The 10,440-nt window shown below is 46.8% G+C and overlaps 1 protein-coding gene across 1 annotated transcript in view; it reads left to right on the top strand.

The window, feature by feature from the left end:
• The first annotated feature begins 1,020 nt into the window (after positions 1-1,020).
• LOC144160037 (calcium-activated chloride channel regulator 1-like) overlaps positions 1,021-10,440 on the top strand; it is a 30,579-nt gene continuing 21,159 nt past the window's right edge. The window contains exons 1-4 of the mRNA XM_077691657.1: positions 1,021-1,167; positions 2,513-2,810; positions 4,496-4,602; positions 7,774-7,947. Coding sequence (XP_077547783.1) covers positions 1,021-1,167; positions 2,513-2,810; positions 4,496-4,602; positions 7,774-7,947 — 726 coding nt within the window. The remainder of the gene's footprint in view (positions 1,168-2,512; positions 2,811-4,495; positions 4,603-7,773; positions 7,948-10,440) is intronic.

Raw genomic sequence — 10,440 nt, 5'->3', positions numbered from 1 at the left:
ACTTGGAAACTCACTCAAAAAGATTTTTCTCTCTTTCCCGACGTTGACCTACTTCGACAGCCTGAATTACGTCACTGAGGTCGTACAGCGGCTGTTGGGTCGTTTTCCTTAAGTTGCAGCAATGAACGCTTTTCGATAGCAGCTTCAAAGATAAAGCCACAAAAACAAAGCAGAAACGGGAGGCGTATCTAGTGTGGCGAGCACATCACGCAGTGCCGCTCCCTGCTGGCGATAACTGTAGCTTTCGCAGTGCTTCCAGACGCGAAAGAAAGAGTGAAAGGGATTACCCAAAGTGTTGCAGGTTCCCTTTAGGGCGTTCAAACAAAGAAAAAGCGCCCGAAAGCAAGCCCTTCTTAAAGAGAAAGCATACATCGTGTTCATAAAAGGCAAACACTTTCGCTTGAATGGTTTTCTCACTTCGGCACTTTTTCGGTTTCTTTTGCCGACAGCAATTTGTCTTACTAACCACCCAGCCAGTAGTCCCTACTTCCTCCGCCCTGTGCCTGATACCTTTATTGATCGCCTCACCATTCAAAGAAAAAGCAGAGATGTCTTTCCTCTAGGAGATAGAAGCGAGTCAGCTGCAGAGATTCAATCTCTCAGACAAATACGGAAGCACTTTTCCTAAACATACCCAGACTATCTAATAGGTTCCCCAAGAAATTCTCAATCGCACGTACCATGTGCGGTGAAATATAACCACCCTGTTCCATGCATCCTGGCGCTGCCCTATTATATGGCCCACACTAAGAAAAACACCCTCATATGTGCTACGGGAGGCAGCTCTGGCCAGCTCCGAGCCTGGGGTTCAGAAGTATCTGGTCCTTAGCCAGGAGGGGGGCAGCTGGAGGAACGTGCGGCCCTGGAAGGAGGGAACTAACCCCAGACCGGTAAAACCTGGTATTTCAATAAAATTTTCATCTTTCTCTCTTTTTGTCCGGACAGCGGCGGGCCGAATGCCGCACTAAGTACTTCGCAGTCGTCCTCTCCTAATCTGCGTGTCGGCGCCCACTCTGCAAGATGCTTCCTGTCGGCGCTGCGTTACTGTGCTTTCTAGGCACAGCGGCGACCCTTCAAATCGACACTACTGATGGGGGTTACAAGGACCTACTTGTCTCCATCGGGAAAGATGTCCCTCACGACGACTCCATCGTCGACAATATTAAGGTACGCAGAATTCAACATCTTCTGGAAAGCCTTAAAGCTTCCTGCTCTCTTATCGCGGATACGTTACGTTCCAATATTTACGCTTCCTTCATCGGGTGAATGGAAATATTTAGGCAAAGTTCTCGCCCATAAAGTCCCGATTTCACGGAGCTCACAAGATATGCGTAGCATTGGCGGTTTTCGATTAGTGATGCTAGATGGCGCCAACAGTGGCAGCGGCGCTTGCTTCAAGTGAGTACAACAGGCGAGCGCCTCGGCATACGGAATTACGATGTCATCATAGCTGCAGAAATGCGCCTCCCTTTGGATATCGAGCTGATAGAATCAATTGCTTGTAAAATGACAAACCCGATTTTAGGATGTTCTCGATGTAACGAAATAATTGGCGGTTCCCGGTGACCTCATTAGATCGGGTTTTAACAGTATTAGGGCAGCGAGTGATACGGGTTACTAAGGGCGCAACGCACTTTGCCCTGAATTGTTTTATTTCTTCTTTTGACCATAATTAAGTTCAAATGTGAGCGGCCGTGGTCTCCTGAAACCCCCCATTAACAACGTTGCTGTAAAAACCTCACCAGCAACCTCTTTTTGTGATTATTTTTTTCCAATTTCGGCAGCGGACGTAATACCGTTTAAGGATTCAGAGAATGTTGATTGATAAAAAACTGACATATACCTGAAACACTGCATACGTGAAATGCACGCCACTGCCCCTTGTTGGTTTGAGCGTCGGGTGTGGACCGAAGGGAACACTGGAGATTTTTCTTGACTGATTCCTTTAGTTTAAACATCTGGGGTAACGGGTGCGATTTTTGGGTTCACTCCTCTTTACTAACCCCCGGAAGCTTATTTCATCAGTGGAAACTTTGATGTATCTGAATCCTTATTTCATGTGTGGTCCATGATGCACTGCGTGCCTGTTTGCTGTTAGCTTCTATTTACTGTGCGCTAGTTGCTGTCTAGCCTTTCAGCACCCAACTGCCTTGCCCTATATGCTTGTATACATATTCCCATTATTTCTGTATCTTATCTTAACCCCCCTTGCGTTAGAAGTGGTAATGCTGCACACGAACTCTCAGCCTATGCAGTAGGGAATGTTAAGTGAATAAATTTATAATTGCCAGTGCTGACTTAAGTATCTTCCTGTGTTGCTTCCCGGAAAGAACCGTACCGGAATTTATGTCTGCGCCCTTAAAGGGACAATATGTGTTAGCAACAGGCAGCAACCGTTTTATATTCAGGTTGTAGAATTATCTACGCATTGCTGTACTGCAGTCGCCCTTGAAAGTTACGATTGCCCAGATTGGCGCAAGCACCCCTCACACAAGCACTCGGACACATGCAGGCGCTGTTTCGGTCGTCGTCCGAGTTCCTTCACCGGGCCACAAATGGGCGCGTGTACTTTAAGCATGTGACCATAGAAGTTCCGGACACGTGGCCAAAAAGAGACAGTGCGCGCCCCCTGTCGTCGAGTTCCTTCGAGCTGAGTGACGTGCGCGTCGAGGGGCCCACTAAAGCCCGCGGAGACACGCCTTTCACGGAGCAGCCGAGGCCCTGCGGACAGCCGGGGGAGTTTATTCAGCTTACACCCGGGTTTCTGGCTCGAGTGCAAAATACCACGGCGCGCAAGACGCTACTCCCTGGCAAGTCAATTTTTCAGGCATTTCGTGCCTTTCATTTTTTTGTTCAATTTAGCCTCATCATAAAACTATATGTGAATATTTGTAAACTACTTTTCTATTGCTTTTATATAGTTTCGCAACCATGACGGCAAACATGAGGAATATTCATTTGATGTTGCATTTTGGGGTTCCTAGACAAAACCCATAGCGTTACTGGGCACTATACACATTTCAGATCAATTTATATTTTGGGCGTCAGCATTTACTGTCATAGTAATGCTCAAAATTCTCAAATAAAGGCAACCATGTGTTAGCTCCTTCATCTCCGAACGAATTTTTACTTCCTGCGGTCTCCGTTGAAAATTTCAGTCCTCTCCCACTTCGTAAAGAAGGGCGACCAGTGTAGCATAGCCAGTCCAAGGAATGGACGAAATAAAACACGTCCGTTTGTAATCAGCGACTGAGCGTACTTCCTACTTAATTGGGGGAATGATTTATACTAAGTATAGAGATGTATTTTGGTGGACAAACATGAGGATGTTCTCCCCCCCTTAAAGGTTATGTATTGACAGGAGATGGGGATTGCACAATATTTACAACTTCATTGTGAACTACGGAGCTGCTAAGAGAATTTGAAACTCGGTGTACAATTAACGGCTCATCGCCATGTTAGTTTTTAAATGCAGAGCATTTCAGTAACTCACGATGTCACCCGCGTTGACGTCCGTAGTCCGCACCGCACCCCTCCCTACTATATAAAAAAAAATACTATCCGGCACCCGGTTTCGATCCCTCGACCCTGCGGGCGGAACGCAATCCACTGCGCGACAAAGCCGACACAGAATGGGACGCTACGAACGCACCTTATATCGTTGACTCATTCAAATTACTGCTGACGAGCGCTCTCTCGTCAGCAGTTGCCACAAGTGCATGCAACAACATTAACGTAACGCAAACTACTTAACGTCGTGCGCCCCCAGAAATGCTCTGCATTTGATCGTGCCCCTCGCGAGGGGGATGTTTCACTGCGTCTTCTCTCGGTCGCGGGACCCGTGGCGCCATCTGGCGGAGGCGCGGCACAACTCGTAGCACTTTCTTTGAAAAAGCGCCTCAAAAGCGCGGCAAATATGAAATAAGGATAACGCGCTTTTTTGCAAATGGGACCAGACCAAGCTCAATCATAAACAGCTTTTTTAAAATGTCTTCAAAACAATCTATTTAGGGATAGTTCTGATTATAGAAGAGCTGCAGCGGTTTTCTGTAACCCTACCTCCCCCGTTGATGGACATGTATTGTCAGTAGACGGTAATTCTGCGACAAACATCTTGTGACAAGAAAATAAAACTTGGCGCAACAATAGGGTCGTCCAAGCGGCCAATTCCAATAATTTTTTTTCAGCATAGTTGCATTAGATGCGGAGCTACAGAACATTCGCCAGACAGTTGGTTTCGCCGCAAGACTCAAAATTCTCTGTCTCCGTGACTCTGACCGTGCCTGCAAAAAATTTCAAACTTAGCTGTAAAATTTGACTGCTGAACTAGGACTGTTGAACTGTTGAACAAAGCAGTCAATTGCAATTAACCAGAGGACACGGAATGCACGGCAACAAATGTATTGGGCTTAGTGAGCTTTCTTCGAGAAGATGATGCGGTGCATGCAGCGACTGCTTCGCCGATTGTACTACCAACGGTTCGTGTATTTTACAGAGTACATGTTCGTGCACGAATGGGCCCACTACCGGTACGGTGTGTTCGACGAATGCGGAAGCCTGGGCGACGTCAATTACCCACTGACGTACTGTGACAAATGCAAGGTGAATGCTAATTGCGAGAAATGTCCAATGTGCTTGGCGCACTTCAGAATTGCTTAGGATTCGGTGGAAGTAGGAAGAGACTTTAACGGCCTTTTAACAGGCCACACGATCACATATATGGTCTTCTTCTGTTACCTGTCCTAGAAAGTCTTATAACACTTAATTATTGCAAAATATTTCCTCGCACCAACTCAGAAGATAGAAATCGACTCCTGGGTTAATCATTGATTTACACCCACAGGGTACACTGAACCGGTGACATATTTAAAGTACGATGAAATCTTTGTCGCGAACGGCTCATCGAATCAGTCGACATGACGGAAGTATGCAAAGCACGTAAACAACACAGGATATGAAACCTAAACGTTCACCTTGTTTTCGCAAAGTTCCTTCTTTGAATACTGCCTGAATTTTTAGCCTATGGTGCAGGGTATTAGCAGCGTAATCTGGAATTACGTAGTGAACCAGAGAGGTATTTGTTGCATTTATTAGTTTGTTGTTACTTTATTATTTTTATTACTTTCGCAAAAGACAGGCTAAACATTATTGTACGTTTGTTGAATAGCTGTAAGCTTGCCATAAAGTTGATATTAAACTCGCCCTTTGAAAATCATACAGCGAAGGGTTAGGGACTATATAAGACAGAACACACGCAAGGGTGCACCCCGAGTTAGTTATACCCGGAAACGTTTGCCCGAATAAGAGGGCAAATCAAATTCGTTAGATATCTCTTTGGATGCTTTGCGTTACTTTAATAAAGCGGAGCTCGGAGCTTTCTATATCTTACCAATGGCGTATGTCACTTTGAAAACGTATTGCAGGAATGCTATCTCTGACGATGATGTCGATGAAGATAAAAAGAAAAAAAAAACGCTTGCCGTGGCCGGAGTCGAGCACGGCTCCCTCCCTTTCTGAAGCCGTCGTCTATCTACTTACGCCATTCCTACACGGCCAAAGCGGTCTGGACTTGGAGAGGGGTGCATGGACGTGCAGACTTAGGCAAAAGTCATGAACCCCTCCATCTAACGACGACGATGGTTGAACGCAAAGCTTTCTGTGCGAAATCCAATGGCGAAGACTCAAAGCGCAACGAGCGAAAGTCCAAACCGCCTGCAAGTCAATGCCCAAACTGAGACGACAACCAAGGAACCTCTCACGAAGAAGCTTCATGTTTATTCATCGTCTTGGTTAGACGGAGGGGTGTATGATTTATAATAAACCAGGGCACTATGGCCATTCTTGATGAGAACGAGGACAAAACACAACGCCGCTGGGAAGAACAGAACACAGCTGCTGAGTTCAATTCAAGTAGAACTTTTTGTGCCATTTCCGTCCTCGGTTGACTTATTTTTAACTTATTTTTAACTCGGATGACTTTAAGCTGTGGATATTCTGCGATTCCCTAGAGAAGGCAAGCGTGGCAGGGGGCGGCAGCAAGTTAGATGGGCAGATGAGATAAAAAAGATTGCGGGGATAAATTAGGTGCAGTTAGCACGGGACTGGGATAACATGGAGATCAATGGGAGAGGCCTTTGCCCTGCAGTGGGCGTAGATTGGCTGGTAGTGGTGGTGATTGTGATGATGATTTTCCGATTATTAGAACATACGTTGGACTGGAGACTGAGGGAAAAGAGACAGAGAAACAGCGATAAGAATTGTGGACGAGGTCGCCGCTGTTCATCCAACGTCTAGGTTGATGCCAGCGAAATTAAACCACGAATGAAAAAAAAAAAATGACTAAAATTGAAAGTTTTCGCGAAAACAAAAATGAGGGTTTTTAGAGAAAGATAGATTGTGTAAGCAACATTGCGCCTAGGCTAGGAGATAAACGGAGGTCCTGTGGAACCACCTCTCAAATACGCACTACCTAAACTGTGTGGCTGGGATGACTTGTGAAAATGTCGGCACGGCGATACCGCAATGCAGTTCGAAATATATGTTGTATCAGGCAGCCGGCCTCGCGGTTTACTGGTACAATTAAGCCTGGAATCTTAGTAACCAGAAAATCTAACGCGCTTCCGTATAACTAAAAGGATGGTCGAAACGGGCAGATTTCTCGTGAGGCATTCATTCGCTGTCTTTGGGGTAGTAGGGGTCCACGAGAGTTTTGGTGACCGTACGGTCACCATCAATGCGACCAAGAAAAGTCCTCTTTAAATCCAGACTGCTTCGACCGTGTCGGCATAGAACAATGGGATTACGTCGGGTTTATAACGCAAAATGTGAAGCACCCACGTTCGATTCCGACCGTGGGAAGCGTATTTTCCTTAAAGCGCTTGCTCTGCCTTCGCTTTACATCATCACCATCGTTTCTTGAAAGCCATTGTGTAAAGTTGGCTGTCCTGCAGCGCGTTTCTGTGCGACATCGTACGTCATCAGTAAGGCTTAGAAAGCTTCGCTAAAAAAATGCGGCGGCACCGCAATCATTGAGTTAATATTTAAGTCAGGAATTAAGCATCCGAAGCTCTGATGAAGGGAATGTATTGAGAAATAGTTCAGTGGTATTCCTTTTCTACATAGACCTTGCACAGACGTTCAAAAACTTCGTGTCATGTTATCCCTCCCCCATGTTTCTAAAAATGTAAAGATATGCACTCGCAGCTACATATTGGACAAAAAGATGCAAAACAACTGCACTGACAACTGGATAGTTATTGTAAGCAAGGTCGACAGGGGAGGGCAAAGGCTAGCAAATGTCACAATGTGGGACGATTCACGAACAACACGCCTACTCCGCACAACATTGTGAACCGAAAATTCCTTCCGCCTTCCTACATAATTGTAACAAGTAACGAACTATAGCCTACTATAGCTAGTTAGCAATGGTAGTCGTGCGATACACAATTTAAGCTTCAACCAGAAAGGCGGCTTGATCCAGGCAAAAAGTAAAAACTCTGGTATGTGTATTTTTCGGTGCACGTATAAGATATCCTAGGTAGTCAAAATTAATTTGGAGTTCTCCACTACGGCGTGCCTCAAAGCCCAGGTGTGGCTAGAGCGCATAAAACACCCAAAATTTTATTTTTTTGGTAATGCGGTTAGCGAACGTCCAGAAGACTCTCTTCCTTGTCTTTAAGCTGCTCTGAAAAATATTCGTTTTTGTGTTACCGCACAAGTACACACTTGTCTGGCAGTGTAACTTTTGATTCAAAGTGAAATCTTTTATTTCAGGTGAAGTTGAACGCCTGCTCCGAAAGAATTGTCTTTGAGCATCGCTCGAAGACTGGAGACAAGTGCCACATCGATGAGCAATGCCGGCTTGGGAAAGACTGCGTCGCCATCTTTGGTCAGCCAGACAAAAATCCAGTAGAGTCCTCCATTATGTTCATGCCCTACATCACGAATGTGAGAACCGTTTCAAATTTCCCTCTTCATTAAATACAGGCGCGTCATCTCTTCATACAAAACGTCGCCAACCACACAAGCTTCCTGTTAACAGGTTGCTAGCTTTCTTTTTATTTATCCCTGGAGGCTAGTGCGCGCTGTTTTTAAAACACATTAAGCAGTGCTGGTGATTTGGTTTGGCGCACACAGGTAGTGCCACTCCCCTTATTCGGCTTTGTATTTGATCTGCCTTGCTACACACTACAGCTTAAAAATCTCTAAAGATAGAAGGCCTCTTCAAAATGTAGCGAAGGATGCGCTGATAACACAATTGAAAGTTAGGCGAAATTTTGAGAATAAGCGCGAAAAACAACTACAGGTAGAAAAGAACACCGGACGGCGCATTACTAAGAACTCGTTTTTATTTGTAAAGAACAGACATTTTAATGTGAAAAAACGCCAACTCATCAAAGTTCTTGAACGAGTACATAGAAACAAAAAATACACAGAAAAAAGAACAGTACAAAATCGTAAAAAAATAACATGGTCACTTGACACGCGCGGTTCTGAAAATTCCAATTCAGCATTCTGCAGTCTCAGTGACGGTTGACTAACGCACACAGAGCCCTCAAGGCTGATATGTTACGCTTCGGTTATCTCTCTCTGGTCTCTTTCCCTGTGTCTGTACATGACTGTCGTTTTTTCAGAGAGAGGCCTGCTCCTACCCTTTTCGCACTCCTTACAATTCACTGCTAAGTGCGTGTAAGGTCTGCCCTTCAAAGAGCTGTTGCGCTCATGTAGACGGAGATTGAACGCACCGACCAGTCTGCCTGATGTTGGCCTTCTCGCATACCAGCGGAAGACGATAGACAACCGAGTGTGCGCAAGGCACACACTGTATGTCATGTTTGTTGGAACTTCTTCCTCTTCTGCGCCATAACAGACGACGCTGATCATCATCATCTTCACCAGCACGAACCGAGCGGTGGCACGCGCTCGCACTCCACGCGGAGCAGTTCGATTAAAGCCCTCATTATCACCAGACGTGCGCTCTCCGCTCTCTCTCGACTGCTTGGCAGCCGGAGGACCTCGAGGTCCATTACATGGTGCCGAAACCCGGGATCTCAAGACAAGGCCAACCTCATCGACGCACGGAGCCGCGCAAGCCAGTGAACCGACGCGACACCTGCGACCTTGGCCCCAGAATCCCCGGCCGCCAGCTGACCGCTATGAAACGGCTACTCCGACGTCGCCAGAGCCTCCGCTCACAACTGGAGGGCATCATAACCGAAGCGGAAGAGGCACTGCGAGGGCAACGTGAACTTTCGGCGTTCGAGGTGAGCGTTCTGCTTGAACGAATCGAAGCGCTCCACCAGCAGATAAAGAAACAGGATGACCTCACATTTGACGAGACACCAGACACCCTACTCGAAAGCGAGACGTCGGACGCGGGCAAATATGGGGACAAGGTTGTGAACACGGCAGCGGCCCTGCGCTTCGGGTTGCAAGATGCGCTGGCATCCAGACCTACGCGACCGCCGAATTACCAGACACCGATCCCCAGCAAGGCTAAGTTGCTTCAGCTTGACCTCATAAAGTTTGACGGAAACAGGAAAAACTGGCAGCGCTTTTGGATGCAGTTCGCGTCGGCCGTGCATAATAATGACGACCTGAGCACTGCAGACAAATTCAGCTATTTGAACAGCCTCGTCACTGGAGCTGCCGCATCGGCCATCTCTGGACTTCAGCCGAGCGAGCAGTGCTACAAAGACGCCATCGATATTTTAAGAAAGCGCTTCGGTGACGAAAGGCTCATCGTACAAGATCACCTCAGAAGACTTCTGGACTTGAGACCAGTTTCGTCATCTTCGAATGTGCATCAACTTCGACTGCTATACGACGAGGTCCAAGTACACGTAAGAAGTTTGAAGGCGCTTGGCACTAGTCCCGCTAATTTCTGCCTAATGTTACGGGAGATCCTCTTCAGAGTACTACCATGCGACATGGTTCTGAAGTTTCACGAGAGCTTCAGCCCACCGACGTCTTCAACAACGACATTCACCTCAACTCAAGCCATAAGGGACCGACAGAACCAGACGGTACAGCCCGAACAAGAGCTTCAGCAGCTTCTCGAGTTCATCGATCATCAAGTCCAGTGTAGAGAAGCTGTGGAGAACCCTACGGGAGTAAGCACCTCAGACGTCGCTGTGAACCTAGAAGAGCAACCTAGACAGCAGCAACACTGTGACGTACACAACGTGTCGGTTCTACACACTTCAGCGAAGAACACTCAGCGGTGCCTGTTCTGCCAGTCCAGAAAGCATCGTTAGAGGTCTGCAACTTCGATCAATGGAACCTCACGCGAAAAAAACAGCTGCTCACAAAGAAAGGTCGATGCTTCCGATGTCTGAAAAAAGGCCACTTGTCTAAGGACTGCCGAGGTCGACTACGGTGCGGCAAGTGTGCTCGAAAGCATGCAACCACCATGTGCACGGCAGACGCCCAGAGTAGCCG

Source organism: Haemaphysalis longicornis, unplaced genomic scaffold (assembly GCF_048455015.1).
Source record: "Haemaphysalis longicornis isolate Haplotype H1 unplaced genomic scaffold, Haemaphysalis longicornis Haplotype H1 scaffold_10, whole genome shotgun sequence".
Lineage (NCBI taxonomy): Eukaryota > Metazoa > Arthropoda > Arachnida > Ixodida > Ixodidae > Haemaphysalis > Haemaphysalis longicornis.
The sequence above is the reverse complement of the archived record's forward strand: the minus strand, read 5'-3'. Positions and strand labels throughout refer to the sequence as shown.